The sequence below is a fragment of the Cupressus sempervirens genome, chromosome 2 (assembly GCF_028749045.1).
Source record: "Cupressus sempervirens isolate cs-2001-9-10 chromosome 2, ASM2874904v1, whole genome shotgun sequence".
NCBI lineage: Eukaryota > Viridiplantae > Streptophyta > Pinopsida > Cupressales > Cupressaceae > Cupressus > Cupressus sempervirens.
Window position 1 is genome coordinate 44,465,112 of NC_143119.1, and position 24,060 is coordinate 44,489,171.

Here is a 24,060-nt window from a genome sequence, read left to right on the forward strand (position 1 = left end):
ATTATATAAATACTTGATAATAACTGAGAGCAATAGGCCACTTCAAGGGGGCAACCTCCAGATATCTCCAATGAGAACACACTTCACAATATGATGTTGAAATAAGACTCACAACCTCCTATATATTCCTAATTATGCTTAGGTTGAATAGACACAACTCTACATAACACCTAGGCCGACCTCCCTACCTAAATAATAATATAATAATGATAACATGACTTGATTAAGGGTTAAGATAGCCACAAATTGACTATCCATATCCCTATATACACCAATATTAAGGGCGTAGCATAGTTTGTGATTTGTAATTTCTGATTATTAAAATCCACCAACGAAGAGACACATTAATCAAAAGGTTACAGAGGTCACAACCAGCTAAAGTTTTCTTCCTCCCTTCTGTAGTGTGTGTTAACTTGTGAGTCTCATAAGTTGCTTTTGTTTCATTCATTCATTTATTCATTGGCTAATTTGAAAGTCTAAAACTGTAGTACTTTAAAAACACATGTTTGCGAGCTTTTCTCAGAAAATATATAGTTAATTGTCAACATTGTTCTTATGCAGGTGCAAAATAAAAGTGATTTAGTATGAAGGCCAATTGTTGGGGAATCTGAATAGACAGTGATATCCAATGCAAACTCCGAACCTTCGAAATGAAAAATTCCATTCAGTTGATTGAATAATGTAGGCCATTACCTTTTCATACAATTGGAAAGAGCATGCAGGTGGTTTGAAGCGAATTCCATGGATATCACAGCTTTAATCAAATTTTTGCTGCTGTTAACATCAAAATATTCGCCTGTTCCGAAATGAGATATTACAGGTTTTTGGATTCATGATATTGTAAGTTTCGTGTTCCTCTTCCTTTTTCAATGCATTAAGGGTTTGAACATAGTTTTTGTCCTTCCTTCCCTTGGGTAAACCATGCTTATTTTGGACTTGGTTTGACAATGAAAGTTCAGTATGCTATCTCAAGCATCAGTATGGAAGAAGACTCACTAAAGGGAGAAAACATATTGATGTTTATTTTCTGCAACAGATTGGATAAAACATAATGTAAGTACAATTCAACTACTAAAAGCATTGAATGAATGAAACGAGTCAAGGATGAAGAAGTAACAGATTTGAATTATCTTTACACTTCTATGATGTCAGATAAATGTTGACTAGATGATAGTGATTTGAAGCTCAAATGCAATTAATAGTCATTAATGGGTATAAAATAATTTAAATGTGTGAAGAATTAATGGTGCAACATTTGAAATTAAAAGGTAAGATGTAGATTAATATTTAGAAAGGAAACATGAGTACATTGAGAAGATCAGTTGTGACTACAAATTTCATGGAGACTTCAGAAATGGTGAAAATTGTATCAGTTTGCTTTTGAAAGGATGTGATAATTGCTTTGCTGCAAAGGGATGGGTGTTCTTCTTAGGACATTGTTTTGAATTGTTAAAAGACTGTCAGCTTAAGTCATTAGACTTAGACTTACTTTCTAACATAGCAAATTTTAAGTTTTTAGATTGAATTTTCAGTGATTTTTAAACTTTTTTTAATATTGTTTCCAACATTACAAGGATTACATTGGATTTGTAACGGTAATTGGCTGACACATTTGTGGCTTCTCGTCTTTCCCTCAACAATTTCCTCCAGCTGCTCCAATTTGTTCACACAATGTAACTTTTATTTTTGCCTTGCTATAATTTTTCTTCCAGCAGTTATTTTTCTTACAGCAAGAAGGCAGTTGGCAAGTGCTGTAGACACAAATTCTTAAAATGTAATTCATAATGTAATGACTTTGGTTTAGTGCTGTTTAGATTGTCAAACCTCCTGTAACTCAAAATTGAGGGTTCATAGCTGGTTGTTTTCTTGAACAGCTACTCTAACGATGTAAATAAATAAAAACTAGATTGTTTGAAACAAATGTAATCTTGAATATTACGAAATTGATTTTATAGTTCTTTTGTACGAATATTTTAGAGGTATTTTAAAATGTTTTATTATATAGATTTAAACTTAAATAGTTCAAACAATCAATTGAACTATGTTTATTTTTATAGATTTATCATTTTCATCTATCTTATATTTTGTTTAATTTCGTAAGTCATTAATTTTCTACTAAACTTGACTTTACTTGTAGGTCTTCTTATTTTCATATTTTGAGGTCTTCGATCATTTTTCCCAAGAAGTTGGGTTAGCCTTGTTGAGGCATACCCTTTCACAAAATGCTCCTTTATCCAACTCCCTTAAATATTTTTTCATAGGGTCATCAAAACAAGGAATGATGTGCTCAAAATGTCTTGTCTAGAAGACAGAACTCTCCCTCCCATAGAAGGATGTGAATCCAACCTTTAAAAGAATTGACAGATCTTTTTTGTTCGATTAAACTTGATTTCATGTCCTACACCCATCAAAAACATAACCAGCCATGGCGCATTTATTTCAAAACCTAAAGAGCTCATATGTTTGATCTATTACATCATATTCCCCAACTTAGAGGATAATGTAACTAGATAAACAAGCACCTACTTCATATACACATCAATATAGAATCATACAAAATCATTATTATCTACATTATGTATCATTAACAATTTGGCCAACAATACAAGAAATTCATAGCCAAATAATTTTGCCCCAGTGTTTGATCTATAAAGTAGGAAATCTTAACTTGTGTAGGACTCTATTATTTCGCTAAATCCAAGATTGTATGATACTTCTTAAGGAAAATGCTAGCATTACAAAAAAAACCAATACTAAATAAGAGAATACATATATAATATTCTCAGAGGGATAACATAGCAAAATAAATCATTCACAAGTACTAAGGTCTCAATAAATCTATGAAAAAAACCAATACCAAATAAGAGAGTACATATATAATATTCTTGGAGGGATAACATAGAGAAATAAATCATTCACAAGTACCAAGGTCTCAATGAATCTATGTATATTTTCTCTTAGACCAAGCTCTAAAAACATCAATATTGAGTCTAGACTCTACACAATTTCCCTACTAGTTTTTAAGATTGGATGAAACTTTTTTCACAAGGAAATCAAGTACCTTTTACACCTAATAACTACACTCTACAACAATAATATAAGGACTACAATGTGTGGTTTGGACTTTTGATGATTCCTTGTACTAGTCAACACTAGGCCCTAGAAACGACTCTAACATTGGTAAAGTGGAGATGAAAAGTTCTTAGAAGGTATAGGAAGACAAATATTTATCCACTATATTATTTGCACCCAAAATCATGAGGAGCTCCTCACTCAAAACAATACTAGGACAAGTAGCATCTCCAAAATAGTAAACATCTTTAGTAAAGAGAAAATAGGAATAAGATGCCCTTGGTTTAGAGCCTATAATGGTTCATTGTGCACAACAAGTGACAAATCTAAATCCTTGAAGGATATAATCCTCAAAATCATGCCAAATGAAATTCTAATCATCATCTTTCAATTCTTTCACATTCTCCTCTCACTCCATCTACCTCAAATGAACCTATGAATTACCCAAAACTCTTTCACCTTCCTACTACTTCTAAACATAATCTAAATATTTTTGTTAAAGTAAAATATATATCTTTTATCATTGAGGTTGATATTTTATATGAATATTCAACAAGGTTAGTTACTCAAAGTTTTAAAGCTCTCAAATGGCACACTAATAATCCTAAATGATACAATTATGTTGAATATGGTAGGATCCCCTATAATGATCGTGCATTTTGAATTATTTTTATAATATTTGTCACATTATTGAATAGTATACAAACATCAATATCTTTCAACCTTTCACTAACATCTTTACCTATTAATTTTATTTCATTTATATTGATGAATAATCTTAGCTATTCAAAGTCTCATAAAGAAATAAATTCATTGTTGTAAAAAAATTATTATAGTCTTAAATTTTCAATTTAAAGTTAAACTACCTAAATGAACCAAAAAAAAGGAAATAAAATGCCTAGTTTGAACCTCGCTTCTTGTTGCTATCTAAAGGAAAATTTTCTAGAGTTTTCAAGCATTCATGTCTCAATCATTCTATAAGAATCCTAAGGTATTTTATAGGAAGTCTTCTAATATAGAAAGATTATCTCTTATGATGTCCAACAAGAGTTCTCAATCAAGAAAGAAGATCTTTTTTGTCACCTACATGCATGTATTCATTCATTCTTTAAGGAAAGAATGCATTAAGCATATTGGAATGGTGTTCATAGATCCATGCATTTGTGAAAATGCATCTTGAATTCCATTCCATGATTCGACAACTAATATTAAGAACCATACAACCTTTATATTTACATGCTTTCCTTTATGCAATTTCATTTTAATTTCAAGGTTGATTCCTAAATATGTGCTTGAGCAAGGCAAATCCTTTACAACTAAACCATCCCTATTTTTATGTTGATAGGAACATGTGATGAAGTTGTTAAAAATATGAAAAGTATGTGATCCAATGGATTGCAGCTAACAAATATAAAAAAAAGTGCAAGATATACAGTGGGTGGGTATATTTTGTACCTAAGCATACAATGGCAAAGGAATTCTATATGCTCCAAATCTACTTAAACTAAAACCACACATTCAATCTACATTCTAATTGGTGATTCAAGGCACCACAAGTTACTAGATAACTTATATTTGTTTGTTTTTGTTGAATCTTGCATATTGTCCATAATTATGCTTTTATCAAGTACATTACTCATCCATATTCTCTCAAATCCAACTCATCTTAATCATAATCATAAAATATTACTACACTCGCTAAGTGCTTAAGTCCCACTTTAGCCTACTGGGTCATTTTCTTTTTTGATTATACATTAGGAAAGGGGTAGACAATATGGCCTCTACTACACGTGTGTCACTTTTTTACTATGCATTTTGGTCAATCCTACTTATTTTGATATATCTCCTTTAAATTCATTATCATTTCATGGTTATATGTTCTATTCATTAGATCTCATGTGTAATTATGTATTTTGAATCCATTTATGGTGGATAAATCTAATTAGTGTTGAGTTTTTGTCTACCCTTAAAATTTCATTCTTCCATTTAGTACATATACCTTTTCCATATTTCCTTCTACATTATTTTTATACAATTGAATCATACATATAGCATTTTGGTTAGGATAATTTGTATAATTATGGCCCCATTGATCTTGAGCCGTCTTTATTTGTTAGGAATCTTAATGAACCACACATGAATTCTAATGACATTACCACTATTATTGAGAATCCATCTCCCCACTCTTCTCACGATGATGATGAAACCTTAAGAGTGTCTCATACCCAAGAGCAAAATATTTCCGAAGAAGGTTAAGAACATTCTAATTCAAACATCATCACTTTAGTAGAAATGATGAGGAAGATACTTCAGAATGATGACCATTGTGTTGATTTCTTGCATACTATTTCACATATCATTGATCAAAATGGTACACACATTAAGGATTATCCTCATTATCTTCATTTAACCCAACCTACTAGTAGTTTTGAGACTTATATGATTCCTAGTTCATTATCTAGTGTTTCCACCTATGTACCACCTCTCGGGGCTACATCTGCTTTGAATATTAATTCTACAAATGTGAATCTTTTAATTGTTTGTTCCTAGAAATTGATTTAATCATAAATGAAATTAAGTGACGCATTCATCTACTTAAAGAGACCAATTCTTATTATCACTAGATAATTAGACTTGGACCAACTAATAATGAAGACTCAACGCCTTCTACACTTTAGGCTCCACAACACCTAGTCATGTATTCATTTGATAATCTTGTATAATCTCTACCCCAAACTTATAGATGAAATCAAGTAATTGGATAAATCTAGTACTAGAATGAACATAATTAAGGAGATTCTAAACAATGGCTAGTTATTCATTGATCTGTACTACTTAAAATGAAGCATGAAATAAGGTATTACAAACTTATTCAATATACAAATTAAAAAATGAACCTCATTATTTCTTCAAATTTATGTGTGAAATAATATGAAAGTGCCTATTTATTTGGTTCATTATAAATTTGACATATATCTACACCTTATAATAATAAGTTTCTAGATAAACTTTTGGATCTAAGATAACACTACCTTACAAGTATATATATATGACCAAGACTACTTATCAAAGTCCTTGAGTAAACCCAATGAATCTGTCATTAGTATCTTATCACTTTAATTAGTTCCTTGAATTAAATCATGAATACAAACAAATATATCATAATAATGTATTAATTTAATAAGATCCTTGATCAAATTAGAACAAAATGCATAAGATTCACACCCTTGAGATAAATAAGCTAGAAATATGTAATCTCATTATGTTTAATGTTACTCTTGATATATAATGAGAGACATAATCAGACTCAATCAAAACTTTCAACATAATAACACTAAATACTTTTGTTTGCTCCATTGAATGTTTACAAAATTTCTTAGAACTCCATAAAATTTTGTTGGACTAACAAACTCAAAAATAAAGTTCTACTGAAAAGATGCTGGCCCTTATCTCTTGACCTCGATTACCCTTTTATAGAAATAAGGATAGTAAAAGAAGTTGAGGCCTAGAGGAGAAATATGTCACATTTTCATCTAACATACATATTCTTGTTACCAAAAAAAATATATAGAAAGGACAAAATAGTAACTACTCACTTAGAACAAATTGACATAAAGGTCAATTTGTCTATCAGTGACTCAACACTTAGTCAATTGGTTACATTGCTATGAGCTCTACAATTGCTACCAAGCTTATCATTCAATTTGCAATGTTAACCAAGTGGTTCAGTTGCTCCTAAGCTAAGTAGTTGGAATACAATGTCTACTAAGCACGTGAGTTAGTTTGCAATGTTTGTCAAGCTACATAGTGTTTATTGAGCTTTAGAGACAAAGTTTAGGGAAAATTGAGTGTAGTAGAGACTACCGAGCCAGTCAATGGAAGTGAAGAAGATCATAGCATTAACTGAGCTCTATAGTGTTAACCAAGTTCAATAGTGTCTACTGAGATCATACGGTTAACAAAGTGGATCTAGTGTTGACCGAGTCATGTAGAGTCAACCGAGTGATCCAGTTGCTACTGAGTTTCTTAGAGTTCACCGAGTCACACAAGGTTGACCAAGTTCAAGCTACCTAGAAGTGATTAGTATGGACCAAGCTTCAAAGTTCAACTGAATGCCAATGATTGTCAAGCATTAACAATGTTTGTCATGTATCAGAGCAACACCGAGTTTGTCTTTAGAACTCGAGTTTTAATACTTGGGCCAACTTTGTGAATTATGATGAAATTAGTATTGTAGCTGACTCTGGTAAGTTATAAATTGGATTGGTATATATGTGATACATTGTATCATATCTAAAGAAGAGAAGTGAAGAGTGTATGATCAACAGAAGTGCGAATTGAAGAAGGCTACAAGAAGTATAAGGGACAAAAAATATTTATCTATCACAGTCAGGTGATTATTATAATACAAGGAATCTCAACCAACATATTAGAGTTATAGATTAGAGTTCAACCATTGGTTCATCCTAATAGCTGCATCAACCAAATCCTTTAATAGGGTAGACTTAACAGTCTTTGCTAAATCTCCTAACCGAGTCCATACTTCATTGTATGTTTGTAAATACTTTGACAAGGTGGATCTCACAGTCCTTATGGCTCCTAATAGGGTAGATCACTAGAAGCGGTCAATTGTAAGCCTTAATAGGTTAACTTTATACTACAATACTAAAGCTTGTGGGTATCATCCTCACCGCAGTTTTACTTTTTGATTGAAACGTTTATGGGTCACCATATCTTGTGTCAAAGTGTTATGAATGTTTATTTACTTTCATTCTTTCATGCATACAATTAGATGAAAATATTATATGAAGGATTATTTGGTGAAGTGAGATAAAGTTTTATTGGTTCTTGATTCACCCCTCCCCTCTCAGTAACCTTGCGTACCTTATATTTCTAACAATTGGTATCAAAGCTAGTCAAGTTCTCATATAAAAAGTTTAACAAACTGAGAAAAGATTAGAGGAAATGGAGGTATACAGGCTAGATAAGGCTATTGACAATGAAAATTTGGATCTTGAATTGGCCATTAGGAACCTAAAGAAAGAAAAGGAGCAACTCTCTCAATCATTGAAAAGAAGGAAAGATCTTGCAGTACAAATGAATGACAATCTCTACATTGAAGAAATAATTGAAGATATATATCCAGAAATAATTTAGATGAAGCTAATGAAGCAATAAAAGATCTATTAGAAAAGAATTCCAATTTTCAAGAAGAAGTTAGAAAGATGGAAAGAGCACAAGAAATCTAATTAGTGAGATTATGTGAAGTCATGAGAGAAAATGACAAAACTAAAGAAGAGATAGAAGGAAAGAACAATGAAATTCAACATCTTTCCCTTCAACAAGAAGACTTCATTGATCAACTCACTAATGCAGATGAAGAACTTATGAATCTAAGGTCAAAAAATGAAAGATTACAGAATGATCTCAACACTAAAAACAAAACCTATGAAAGAATAATGAAATCTCAAGAAAGCATGAATCAATTGAATGAATAAAGTCAATATAGACACAGAGAAAAAGTTGGAATAGGATACATAGAAGAAGGTGAATCATCTAAGAAAGGAGCTCAAAAGAATCAAAGACCTACTTCCAATCATTGTGGTAAGATGGGTCATACATCAAATAAATGTTGGAATAATGGTAAAGAAAAATTTAATGGAAAGTGTTATAGGTAATAAGCATAGTCATAGAGCAAGTGAATGTAAAGAAAAATCTAAGTTTGAAGGTAAATATCATAATTGCAAGAAACAAGGACAAAAATCTTTAGAATGTAAAACCAAGCAGTGGAACTTAATAAACAAATTGTGAAAGCAATATTTGGATGGGATTACAATACATGGTGCAGATGTCACTACTGTGGTGAATTTGGGCACATTGGAGCAAATTGTGTCAAACATCATATGAGAAAAAGTGACACTAACAAGAGATGTTTTATCTATACAGAACTTGGACATATTTCCAAAAACTATATCAACAAAGGTAGAATTGAAGATGAAAAGAAAGCCAAAGCTAACAATATAATAAAGAAAATGAGGAAACAATGGGCACTAAAATCTCTAGAGAATGCAAACCAAGATCATGAAGTGAATGACACCCAAGTCAATTATTTGGGTGGTCCAAAAACTTCAACTTAGTTTCCTATAGAGATCACTGGAACTATGATTCAAAGGAAGTAATCTAACATCAGTTCCAGCTAGTAGAAAGACTGATCCAATCAGCATTCGAGATGCACAGGGATCACCAAGCATGATGAAAAGAAGAAGACCTTACTAAGTAAGGTTGGGTCACAGGACCTTACCAAGAAAGGTCGGGTTACATATTGTTGCAGACTCTAGTTGATAGTCCATACCGAGTGATGGAGACTCTACCAAGTTGTAGATATCTCCTGAGTATTAAACACTAAACCGAGTGGAGAATAGTCTGTCACCAAGTGAGTATGAAGTAAAAAACATTAATGGTGATTGAAAGGTGGAAATTTTTTAAAAGAAAGGAATCAAAGGCATTGTCTTCATTGCAAATTTCTAGAGCTATTAGTGCAGACCGATTTTAGATCCCCCAAGCGATTTGAGCATTTGTTGTTAAAGGATTTTTGAAGTTTTCAGAAACCCTATGGAGCATGGCATCTTCGAGGAGAAAAGAAAAGAAAGGGTTTGAAATGTTGGTTCATGGAGTTGATTACAACACACCAAACTTCAAGTTGAGTCCAACGATTGGAGAGGTGCTTGACCCAGTTGGTGTACAATCACAAATTCTGCCTAAGGTATTACTCTTGCATACATCTATTCTTTTTAACATTGTCAATCCAACAATTTGAAACCCTGTAAATGAATGAAGAATTAAAGGAATTATGTGTGCATGATGCATTGAAACCCAAACATCAACATTTGGAAACCAAAGGCTTGACTCATATCTCTCATATGCCAAGAGGCTTCTAAGTCAAATAGATGAGATATATTTTGAGCCATGTACATAATGGGCAGTTATGGTTGGAGCAACATATTCAAAACCAGGAAAATGATTCATAAGATCACTGGACTCCCAATGCTTAACAATGAAAAGACAACTAAAACCCAAGGTCAGGTAGAACCATAAAAGAGAACTCTTTCCTTGTGGGATGGAAGAGGAATAAAGATTAGCAGTGTAACTGACATGGAACTGAAATTTGTCATCCATACCATTACACATAAGATTTACAATACAAGAAGATTAAATAATGGATCATGTGAAGCTGTTCTGACTTACAAGGTTGTAAAGAATAATGTATCCTTCAAACTTGCTGAGCTTTTGTTGAATCAATTCAAAAAGAATATGGAGAGCATCGGAGGATCAAAGAATAATCCATGTAAGTTTGGATCTCTTATAACATATTTATTCTTCTCTGCTCAGAAATCTTCCAAAGGTAAAGTAGTATGGAGGAAAGATATTCCTGTTTTGTATTAGATTAATGAGTATATAGTAGAGATGGGTGAAAAAAATTTAATTATCATGGATAACTACTTTGAAACATTCAAGGAGAAGATGAATAATAGATATAGGATTCCAAGAAACTTGTTGAAGATTACTAGGATGATATATGTTTCATGGTGGACTGTGACAAAGTATACATTCAAGTAGTCAAACCTAGAGTGGCATTGGTTAAACCTCTAGAATATGAGGTTAACATTGATGACATCAAGGATATAAAGGAGAAGTTATCCAAGATAGATGAAGACATGAAGGCAAGTGCACATCAGCTATCACTTGACCCAAGCCATTCCTCTACACATTATACAAAGATTAGATATCTAACCAATCTATAGGCAGAACTATTCAAGGCAAAAGATAGGATCAAGGTCATGCTTGCAAAAATCCAAGGCATGATTCTTCCAAACATGGATGCATTGCAGAAACATATTGCTCATGCAAAGACACTCATCCATGATAACAACTTCTCCATAGCTGATCACATGATGGAATTATCAATAGAAGTTTAGATTGTATTGCATGCAAGAAAGGCACTACAGGAAAATTGGGACAAGATGATGGTACTTATTCTGAAGGTACATTATGAGTTCTTGTCACATTTTGGTATTAACATATAATTATTATAAACATTTGGAATTTACGTCAAAAAGGGGGAGTAGTGTATATAATATGTAAAGGAGGAGAAGTATACTATACTGTGTATATATAAGGGAGATATATGTATGGGGGAGCAGTATAGTATAGTATGAATAAGAAAGGAATACCTTTACAAAAGCAATTTTGAAAAATTATAAAATAAGAGTATGTTAGCAAGCCATAGCAAATAGAAGTCAAAACCAAGTTGAAGACGTGGAATGATGGAAAAGGAAGTTTTAACTTACAGTTTTGAATGATCATATTTTTGTTTTGATAAGTGTTTTTGTCACTAATGCCAAAGGGGGAGATTTTTGATATAAAGGTTAATTTGTCTATTAGTGTCTCAACACTTAGACAATTGATTATATTGCTACTGAGCTCTATAGTTGCTACTGAGCTTATCATTTAGTTTGTAGTGTTAACCAAGTGATTCAGTTGCTCTTGAGCTAAGTAGTCAGAATACAATATCTACCAAGCACCTAAGTCAGTTTGCAGTGTTTTTCGAGCTACACAGTGTTTACAAAGCTTCAGAGACAAGGTTCAGTGCAAACCAAGAATAATAGAGGCTACTAAGCCAGTTAGTGGAAGTGAAGAAGATCATAGTGTAAACTGAGCTCTATAGTGTTAACCAAGTCCAAGAGTGTCTACCAAGCTCACAGGGTTAACAAAGTGGATTTAGTGTTGACCGAGTCATGTAGTGTCAACCAAGTGATCTAGTTGCGATCGAGTTTCTTAGAGTTCACTGAGTCACATAGTCTTGACTGAGTGCAAGCTACTTGGAAGTGATTAATATGGATTGAGCTTCAAATTTCAACTGAGTGCCAAAGATTGTCGAGTGTTGACAGTGTTTTCCATGTATCAGAACATCACTAAGTTTGTCTTCAAAACCCAAGCTATAGTAGGTTGGTTGACCTATGAATTGTGATGAAATTGGTATTGTAGCTGACTCCAATAAGTTATAAATTAGATTGGTATATATGTAATACATTATTGTATCATATCCAAAGAAGAGAATTGAAGAGTGTATGATGAGAATAAGTGCAAATTGAAGAAGGCTACAAGAAGTATAAGGGATAATAAAGATTTATCTATCACAGTCAGGTGATTATTGTAATACAAGGAATCTCAACCAAAAAATTAGAGTTGCAAATCAAAGATCAGCCACTGGTTCATCCTAATAAGTGCATCAACCAAATCCTTTAATAGGGTAGACTTAACAATCTTTACTAAATCTCCTCCTAGTCGAGTGCATACATCATTGTATGTTTGTAAATCCTTTGACAAGGTGGACCTCACAGTCCTTATTGCTCCTAATAGGGCATATCACTAGAAATGGTCAATTGTAAGCCTTAACAAGTTAACTCTATACTACAGTACTAAAGCTTATGGGTATCATCCCCAACCTAGTTTTACTTTCTCATTGAAAGGTTTCTGGATCAACATTTCTTATGTCAAAGTGTTATAAATTTTTATTTCATTTAATTGTTTCATGCATAAAATTAGATTAGAATATTATATGAAGGATTAATTAGTGAATTAAGATAAAATTTTATTGGTTCTTGATTCACCCTTCCCTTCTTAGTAACCTTGCCTACCTTATATTTCCAATAGAAAATTCTTTAATTACCTTCTTTCATCATGTCCTTTGATGAAGATCTAGTTCTAGGACTTGTGATTTCAAGGTAAAATGATTAAACTGTTGGAAATAGTAGAGATTATTGGCACTTAGATTTTTGTAGAAGTTTTGTATTAATAATTGGTTTTATCGTTGATGCCAACATAAGTTCAGTGTAAGAAATAGTCAATAGATTTGGACACATGAACTTACATTTGTGTAGAAGGATTATATACATCATGTCAATGTTCATTGTATTTTATTTAATATTATATATGAGTTACAATTTGTGTTGTGAAAACTAGTAGCAAACCAGTGAGAAGTAAAATATGCCAGATGCGGATGCAATATTTTTGTTATATCTTGATGGCGAGTAGGAACCAATGTTGAAGAGCATGGAAGGTGATAAAAGACTTGTTTGTGTGCATATATTGTACTCTGGAAAGAATACATATGTGTAATATGCAATGTATTTTACTGGCAATTGACTAGATCATTGTAGCATGTGAAATGGTACTGGAAAATGTTAAATTATTATTGTATCATGTAGAACAATTCATGTAATGATTGTATAATTTCTTGATAATGCATGTATACCTTATAATGGTTATACGTAGTTATTTGTACATCAAGGAAGCCCTAATAGCCTAACTTAACTAATTATTTATAATTGGTATATATATAAAAGTTATTATGAGGAATGAGATGTATGGAATGATAAGTATAGATGTGAGCCTTGATGTTGGATTGTCAAAGAAGAGATGATAAGTTGTTGGGTGATTTGAGAAGAGGTATGAGTGGAATCTATCATCCTAGTGGACTTCAAAGGAGATATTTTGGTAAGTAAGTTGCATATCAATCAGTTCACATTGTTGGATTTTTTATCCTTTTGTAAAGGTGGTTTAACCCTTCATCCTTTTAGCCGTGAGATCAAACAGTGTGCCTTTTATTCTCATCAACTCCTAATATAGTTAGAACCTTATAAAAAGGGCTCAAGGTCTCCTAAAAGGGATATTTACTTTAATAAGGTATGTTGTACTAAATGTACCATATTTGACTCCTAACTAGGTCACATCTTTTTACAAGGAACTTACATGTTAGTAAACTATTTCATGGGCATCATCCTCATCAGGGCTTTCCCTTTGATCAAGGTTTTTCTTTGAGAACAAAAATCAATATGTTACAGTGTATGGTCTCTTAGTGTTATACATTTTTTTAAATTCTTGGTGATTAGTTTCATAAGTTTTTAATTAATCATAGAAGCTTAGAATCTTGAGGAGATCTGCAATGACTTACAAGAATGAGTCTTAAATTTGATGGAGATGATTATGACAACTAGAAGAATAAGATGGTAACACATTTGATTCATATGGAGTTCATTATTGAAAACTCGTTATGTATGAGTTTGATATCAAATATGAGAGTGAGCTATCTTCATTCACATTTAAGGAAAAGAAGGAATTTTAATACAACATGCAAGAAGATGACATAGACAAATCTTATGTACAAATGATCGCAAAGATTGCAATAGGGGTAAAGAGCACAGGATGAATAATACTTAAGGATGAGGTAGTGTAGAAAATTCTCAGATATTTGACACCATCTAATGAGAATAAAGTCAATGTTATTAAGTAGTTTCTAAAACCAATGGATTCATCATGGAGATGCTAATTGGTAAGTCACAAGATTTTGAAATTACTCAATTTAAATATTCTTTACCTAAAGATGAAACTTCATTTAAAGATAGTGGCAAAGAGGTAAGAGGATAATTAAAGGAATATTAATTTTAATCTAAAATTCATGCAATAAAATTGGGGGTAAAAGTACAAACTCGTGTCACACTTTTATAAAGGAAAAGGACGACAACATGCAAATTAGTCAACTTAAATGACATAAAAGTAGTATTTTTATTTAAATTTTTAAGATGATGTAGACTGATGAAATACATAAAATAGAATGAAGTTTATGCCTATAAATTTTGAAAAAAAAATGAGCAATAAATTTTGCATTTTATTTTATTTTTGAAGTTCTTTTTTTAATTGTTGAAAATATGGGGTGTAGTTCCCGCCAAACAAGTATATGAAAATATATATTTTTACTCTAATTTAAAATATTTTATAGATGACATGTATAGCTAGTGAAAAATAATAATTTTTGATGTGTACTTTTCCACTATAAGTACTCAAAGTCGAACTTATCATAAATCAGTAGTTCTTTTTCCCATCAAAATTTGTCTATCAAATCTACACCTTTTTGGTGAACATAACATATTCATGAAGATGACTCTCTCCTCGTGTGCTAAATATAGATTTTAATTCTTTTGACATAACTTACCTTTTTCTATATTTTAAGTAGCATCTTCCCAAATGCAAAAATTTCTACTTGCAATACTTTGAAATTATAACATAACTAATCAAAAAACTATGAAATTTATATGATGATGATCTTAATTTCGAGATCTATAAAAGGGTATTTTATTTTATTTTTGACGAAAGTTGAGTTTTTTATGGAGAAATGAATTTGACCAAGACAACTTTAGATGTCCTTCACCGTGACATGCATTTGTACTTTTACCCTTGGTCATTTTGCATCAAGATGTATTACTAGAGAAAATAAGGTTAAACATAGTCCCTACAAGTCATAATTTCCTAAGGAATGTCTTAATGTTAGTGATGATAAGATTGAAATTAAGGGAATCAACTTTGAGGAAAGTGATAATGAATATGAAATAGGATTTGTTGCAGTTAGAGATGAGAACCATGTTAAGGAAGAAAAAGCATTAGTTTCACACATAGAGAAGAAATCAAATTGGATTATAGACTATGGATGTTCACATCATATGATAGGTTAAAAAGACAGGTTTATTGAGCTAAAAACGAATGGCAAAGGTGTCAAATTTGGTAACAATACACCTTACTTGATAAAAGGAAAATGTTCTATCACACTTGATGGTAAGACTAACACAAATGATATCTTATTTTTTGATGGCTTCAAACAAAAGTTGCTAAGTTTTGGATAGTGTGTAGAGAAGGGTTACCATTTACAATAAAAAAATAGAAAATGTTTAGTCGAAGATAAATCAAGGAATGAGATTGCAACTGGTGCTAAGACCAAAGGTAATGTAATTTAGTTAAATAGTTTTGAAGTAAGTTGTTTTTTTTTAAAAGTTGATGATAATTGGTTATGACATAGAAGGTTTTATCATATAAAATTTGATAATATATTGAAGACCAGTAATTCTAATGCATTCAGAGATCTACCTAAGGTTATGAATCCAACTAACATGATGTTTAAGGAATGTCTAATGGAAAAATAATTGAGGAATGCATTTCAGAGAAAATAATTTACTGCTACAAGGAAGTCAAAATTGGTGCACACAAATATATGTGGTCCTTCTAAGACAAGAACATTCTATGGTGAGAAGTATTTTATTCCTTTTTCTGATGATTGCACTAGAATGATGTGCATTTATTTTTTAAGAGATAAATTTGAGGCATTTGATGAGTTCAAGATCTCTAAAGATAAAGTTGAAAATAAATTTGGAATTAAGATAGAATGTTTAAAATATAATAGAGGAGGAGAGTTTACATCTAATAAATCCAATTCATATTGTGAGGTGTGGTATTCATAAAAAAACTTTAGCCCCTAAGACACTATAATAAAATAGTGTAGTAGAGAGAATAATAATAACTATTTGTGACACAAAAAGAGTGATATTTCTTGAAGGTAATGTAGCACATGCACATTGGATATAAGCATTAATTATGTTATTATACACCTTGAACATAGTTAAAATAAGGCAAGGAGTGAGTAAAAAATCTTATGAACTTTGGTTTGGTCATGTATCTACAAATAAAGTAATTTGGAATCTTTGGAAGCAAATGCTATATCAAAAGAGATGGTGAAATGGGAAAGTTTGATCCTAGAAGTGATGAAGGTATATTTATTATTTATTTTACTAAAAGTAAAGCTTACATATGTTGTGATCTAAGATTAAAAAGATTGTTGAAAGTGAAAATTTAAGAATTAGATTACAAAACATGAAAACTTATTTGAGATAGATAAGGGGATTCATGTTTAGATTGAAGAACCAAGAGAAGAATAGAGATCACAAAGGTACTAAGCTTTGAATCATCTATTGACATTACATTATGTATGTTATTATTAACACACACTTATTTAGATAGATAGTATCTACCAAGCGTATTGCACAATAAACTATGTTAACCAAGCATTTAGGCTTTTATCGAGTTCAAGGAATAATATTCAATTTGTGACAAGTAGTTTCTACCAAGTTGGTGATCAACGGTGTAAACTAAGCATCTCAGTGCATGTCAAGTTCCTCAGTGCAAAGTGAGTTGTGTTGTGCTTACCAAGTTCATAGTTACAGTGATGTGAATCTAGTGCTGACCGAGCCACTCAGTGTGAAACAAGTGATTTAGTTTATATCAAGCTCGTTGTGATAGCATTGACCAAGCTATGTGGTGTGAATCAAGTGATTCAGTTTATATGTTGAGTTTCACAGTATTCACCGAGTCACCAGTGCAAACCAAGTTCAGACTACTTGGAAGTGATCAGTATGGACCGAGCTTCTATGACTACCAAATGCACGATGATTTTGAGCATTGATAGTAGATGTTGAGTATCAAAACCTCAACAAGATAGTCTTTAGAACTTGAGTTCTTGCACTTGGGTTGACTTTGTGTATTTTGTGTAAACTTGTATTGTAGTTGACTTTGTTGAATTCTAATTTGGATTGGTATATATGTAATGTATTGTATCACATCCACTATATACTATAGAAGTAATGTAACAAGTAGAGAAGAACAAAAAAATATGAAGTACAAAGGTTACAATAGTATAAGGAGCAGCAAAGATTCGTCTATCACAGCAAGGTTATCATTACACTCAAAAGAATCTCACTCAGCAAACCAAGTTTTAGATAAGAGATCAGCCACTATTTTATCCTAACAAGTGGATCACGTAATGTCCCCATTTTGGCTGACGTCATTTTGCAGGCTGGATCAGTCTACCGTGGACTCTCGTAGATTAGTGATTGTGATGAGAGATTCATTCTGGCGTTTATTTGAGGATTGTATGGTTTATTATGCTCTTGGAGATATTATTTTATCATTACTTTTTATACACGGCCTACATGTTATAATTTTAAGTTGAGATTGCACTTTTTATTTTATAAAGTTATTTAATTATAAAAGTGCATTATAATGGGATTTTATAATGGATGCTTCTAGAAGTTCTTAGTAACTTCTTAGAAAAGTGAATAAATAAAGGGCTTGGCCTCTCATTTGGACGGATGGGATTTGATTATTCAACTACATTCTCTTTGAGTATTTGTGGCACCATCCAGGTCTGCAAATATTTAGCATAATCTTTGAGAACGATACCTCTCAAGAGATTGCATAACTGAGGAAGTGAAAGACCTTCTGAAGGGTTGCACTTTGGAGATAGTATCCAGCTATCTCAAGCTGAGCATAATTGTGGCCAAGGGCCAACATCTAGAGGATTTGTTTCAAGGAATTTTAATTGCATATCTTGAGGAAGTTTCTACTTCAGTTCAAAAGGGTTTGATTTTTTTTTAAAAAGTAGTCCAAAAAAGGAAAGCTGAAAAAGCAGGTCGAAAAAGCAGAACCAAAAAAGAAGGCTGAAAAAATAGTCCGAAAAAGCCGACCGAAAAAGCAGAACTGAAAAAAGCAGGCCGAAAAAGCAATCCAAAAAAGCAGTTTCGAAAAAAGTAATCTGAAAAAGCGGATCCGAAAAAGTAGTTCGAAAAAAGAGGATCTGAAAAAGCAGTTTGAAAAAGCCAAACGAGAAAAGCAAATCCAGAAAAAAGCAAGTGAAAAAAGCAGATCAAAAAAAGCAAAGCAGAAGGAGCAGCATTGAAGAAAATTATTACAACCATCTACAACTAGGTTCCTTTGTTAGTATTGCTTTTTTAGGTGTTATAAGTTTCAACTGTAGGTGTACATTATACCAGCATTATCATTTTTGTAATCTATGTAAATGCCAACAAAGTCTTGGCCATATTTCATGAGCATTGTATTAGAAATTTCATTGCAATTAAGGAGATAATAGTTGCTGGTGTCATTTGAGCAATTCAATATTATTATTTATCAGCTAGTTAGTTTGCATACCAACTATTTGTAGAAATGCTAATTGGTTGTAGGTGTTCATTTCATTCATGATCAGCTTATTAGCTTGCATGCCAATTGTTTGACAAAAATGTCAATTGGATGTGCATTCTTCTTTTGGCATAAATAATGTTATAATTTTACATCCCAAGTGTTTTTCAAAATTACTGGTTGTTGTAGCTGCATATTGCAAGTAGTTTTAGTCACATATATGCATTGAATATTGTTAGAATAAGTTGCACATTCATGTTAGGTCATTGTGTAGTTGATTTTGAGTCTTCTAGCACAAGATTCTCATTGATGCAAATTGAAGAAAGAGTCATTTAAACCAAGCTGAAATACTATATCAGTCATATGTCTATTGCATGTGAATTGTTTGACAAAATTCTTTGAGCCTTCAATCAACATTTTTGAGAGCAGATTTGAGGAGGGTTATTACAGTGGTATCAGAGCATAATTTACATTTTAATGTGTTGATTCTCAAGCATTAGAAGCCACCTATAGTTATTTTTAAGTACATATCAGATTGGTAACATTAGACCAGCAAGTGGGAAGGTTGCACATGTAGCATTTGACAATATTCCTTGTGTCACTCAAAGCACATTTTAGACCTATAAGCCCAAGGGATATTATAGTGGTATCAGAGCTTGCTTGCAAAGTGTTTAACGCAATGTCAAACAACTAAAGTATAAAGAACTTTGGTGTTTGAAGAAGTTATAACCTGTTAGAGTTAGTACAGATCAATTAAATCCTCTCACAAGGTAGACTTGACAGTCTTTTATAAATCTCACAAGGTAGACTTGACTATATTTTATAAATCTCTTTACTGAGTGCATACTTCATTATATGTTTGTAAATCTGATGAAGGGCCAACACCACCCTTACAAACTCACAACCAAGATCACAACAATATGGAGATAGAGAGATGACAAAATGCTTCATAAAGCATTCATTAATACTTTAAATTCATTACAATATTCTCCAAATGGAAAAACTCCAAACTCTTATAATATAAGAAAACTTTCTCACTAAGGGCTTCCAACTAGAAGAGCTTACAACAAAAGAGCTTGTTCGCTACACCTTGAGAGCTTCCTTACAAGAGATTACATTCGAAGAGCTTCTATTTTCCGAACTTGATTACAAATGATAATAAGCCTTGCTTAAATAGGCACTTCTAACTCAAGACATTACAAACACAACCAATGTGGGATAAAAGGTAAATACAACTAGTTTTAAATAAATATTAAATTCCCACCCAAATACAACTAAGAACCCAACAAATATTAAATACATAATTTAAAGAACTTTCCACAAACTTCTTAAGATGCCACCTACACACCTCGATAAATGGAATGCCAACTATTTTTTTTTCTTTTTATTCACGCCACCTATGCACATTGAAAATAGGAATTTCTCTTTTTCTAATTTTTTTCCTATTTTCTATTTTTTTTATTTTCTTTCTATTTTCATCACTTTCTCTCTCTTTCACATTTTTTTTGTTTTTTGTTTTTTCTTCTTCTTCTTTTTTTTTAAAAATAATTTTTCTATGCAAGATGCTCCTGCATCAAACTCCCCAGGTAGATTGAAAAGTGTGTCCCACACTTTGACGCCAAAAGAAAGATATACAACCATCTTCATCTTCACCAAAGGTTTCCACGGATTTTATTTTATTTTCTGAGAAAAAATGTGGAAGCCTTTAGTGAAGATGAAGATGGTTATATATCTTTCTTTTGGCGTCAAAGTGTGGGACACACTTTTCTATCTACCTGGGGAGTCTGATGCAAAAACATCTTGCATGGGAAAATTATTTATTAACCAAACAAAAAAAACAAAAAAAAACAGTGAAAAAAAAATTGTGGAGGAGAGACAACGTGACGAAAATAGAAGGAAAAATAATAAAAAATTGAAAAATAGGAAAACATCATGCATCAGTTTGTAATGTCTTGGGTTAGAAGTGCCTATTTAAGCAAACCTTATTATCATTTGTAATCAAGTTCAGAAAATAGAAGCTCTTGGAATGTAATCTCTTGTAAGGAAGCTCTCATGGTGTAGCAAACAATCTCTTTTGTTGTAAGCTCTTCTAGTTGGAAGCCCTTAGTGAGGAAGTTCTCTTATATTATAAGAGTTTGGAATTTTTCCATTTGGAGAATATTGTAATGAATTTCAAGTATTAATGAATGTTTTATGAAGCATTTTGTCATCTTTGACATTAAAATAAAAAAGGGGGAGAAGATATAATATAAGATGTAGTATACAAAAAGGGGGAGAAAATGTATATATTAGATATGAAAAGATGTATAGTATTATCATAATGGGGGAGAATTATCATATCATATATGTACAGATACTCAGAGATACATTTCTTATAAAAGCAATTTTGAAAAATCTCAAAAACAAAGTACCCTACTGAGTTGGAGACACAAGATGATGAATAAAAAGTGTTCTTGAACTTTTTGAATTTAGTTCTGACTGATAAGTGTTTTTGTCACTAATGCCAAAGGGGGAGATTGTTGACATTATAGTCATGTTTGTTATTAGTGACACACATTTATTTAGATAGATAGTATATACCAAGTGTATTTCATATTAAACAATGTTAACCAAGAATTTAAGGCTTTACTAAGTTCAAGGAAAATAATTCAGTTTGTGTCGAGCAGTTTCTATCAAGATGGTGATCAGCAGTGTAAACCGAGCATCTCAATGTATGCCAAGTTCCAAAGTGTAAACTAAGTTGTGTAGTGCTTACTAAGTTCATAGTTATAGTGATGTGAATCCAATGTTGACCGATCCATTCAGTGTGAACCAAGTGATTCAATTTATACCGAGCTCATTGTGATAGCATTGACCGAGCTATCTAATGTGAATCAAGTAATTCAATTTATATGTCAAGTTTCCAGCATTCACAGAGTCGCTAGTGTAGACCAAGTTTAGACTTCTTGGAAGTGATCAGTATGGACCAAGCTTCTATGTATATCGAATGCATGATGATGTCAAGAATTGATAGGAGATGTTGAGTATCTGACTTTCAATTGGGCTAACTTTGTGTAAACTTGTATTGTAGCTGACTTTGTTGAATTGTAATTTGGATTGGTATATATGTAATGTATTGTATCACATCCAATATATAGTATTGAAGTAATATAGCAAGAAGAGAAGAACAAAGTGTGACGTACAAAGGCTATAGTAGTATAAGGAGTAGCAAAAATTTATCTATCACAGCAAGGTGATCATTACACTCAAAGGAATCTCACTTAGCAAACCAAGTTGCAAATTAGAGATTAGCCACCATTTCATCTTAACAGGTGGATCAATTAAATCCTTTCATAAGGTAGACTTAATGGTCTTTTATAAATCTCTTTACCGAGTGCATACTTCATTGTATGTTTGTAAATCCTTTTGCAAGGTGGACCTAGTCGGCCTTATTGCTCCTAACAGGGAAAATCATCAGAAGTGATCATTGTAAACCTTAACAGGATGAAATTATACTGCAGTACTAAATCATATGGGTATCATCCCCACTCCAATTTTATTTTATATTTGAAAGGTTTCTGGGTCACCATATTGTGTGTCAAAAGTGTTATGAATATTTTGATGCTTTCAATTTTTCATGCATGTAATTAGATCAGGATATACAAGAAGGATTAATTGCTAATAAAGGATTAAGTTTTAGAGGTTATTGATTTACCCCTCCCCTCTCAATAACTTAGCCTATCACATATATTTCCAACATTATCTCAATGAATAGATTATTGGAAATGCAAGTAGTGGAATAATGAGTAGAAGCAGAATGATAAATTAACTATGCCTCATTTCACAATTTGAACCTAAGAGTACTAATGAAGAATGAAAATATGAATCATAGATTAATTTTATGAAGGAAGAGATAGAGTAGATTAAAAATAAAAAATACATAGTAATTGGTTATGAAGCCTAAAGGCAAGAACCTTATAGGAACTAAGTGGGTATTTAGAAACTAGATGATTGAGCAAGGAGAAGTGGTAAGAAACAAAGCTAAACTAATATGTAAAGGTTATTCAGGATAGGAGGGTATTGATGTAATTTCTCCTATTACAACATTCTTAAATATTCTCTAAAAATTACTAATTAGGTTTTGGACCACCTATGTTGTATACTAAGAGGATTCTAATTATCATATTCATAAATAATTGACTTATAATACATACTTAATCCTTAATTCCTTATTTCTCTCATAATTACTAACCCTAAAGCTAATGGTAAATTATTGTTTCTTGAGTATGAAAATAAATAACATGAGGCTCCTTCATAGTTCTCACTCATATTAGAACTCCACCCCAAAATGATTGAATTACTTATTCCCTTATGTAAATCCCCTATCTTCTTGATGATGTTAATGAGTGATTAGAGAATTGACTTAGTATACATTATTATCTTGATTTCACAAATGTATGTTAGATCAAGTCTATAATATATTTAACAATTATCATTTTTATGTATCAATTAATTACTTCTCTCCTAGTATCAACGCTAAGGAGAGTGTGGATTCACCTGTCATAGGGCACTTGACACCAATACATTCTCTGGATTTACTCTGTCTTTCCTTACACAACACCATCTATCAAGTCCTAGGACTATAGCAAGAGAATCAAAATTTTACATTCTAATTCCTTTATAATTATGATTCTTATACATTTAAATCTAATTATTATTACAAAAGTATTTATTATTTCCTAGATATATGTCAATTATTATTTAACTATTCAGTGCCTTTATTATACATTGAAAGACTTAATATACCATATTTAACTTAATATAGACTAATGTAGTTGATGTGATTTTGAAGTTGGGCTCTACAACCGTACAAGTACCTAGGCTAATATGGTTTCCTTGGATTCTATAGTACAAGAAGAGTCTCTATTTGATATTTGTGTATACCCCGTGTGTTCTTCTTTCTTATAGCTTTATTTTGTATCTTATTGTGAAATCATTTTGGTTCCTTATTGCTTTATTTTTGGGCTCATCATTTTTTAACATTGTGTGTTGGGTTTGTCGTGGGTTTTATGTCTTTAGAGTTGAACTCTCTTGGATCCCAACTTGGTTCACTCATATAGGCTATGACCTTGCAAAATAATGCTCATGACA

The 24,060-nt window shown here is 31.9% G+C and overlaps 1 protein-coding gene across 1 annotated transcript in view; it reads right to left on the bottom strand.

The window, feature by feature from the left end:
- LOC149570984 (putative phospholipid hydroperoxide glutathione peroxidase) overlaps nt 1-448 on the bottom strand; it is a 43,957-nt gene extending 43,509 nt beyond the window's left edge. Inside the window, exon 1 of the mRNA XM_089815665.1 lies at nt 330-448. Coding sequence (XP_089671791.1) covers nt 330-448 — 119 coding nt within the window. The remainder of the gene's footprint in view (nt 1-329) is intronic.
- Between the last annotated feature and the right edge of the window lie 23,612 nt (nt 449-24,060).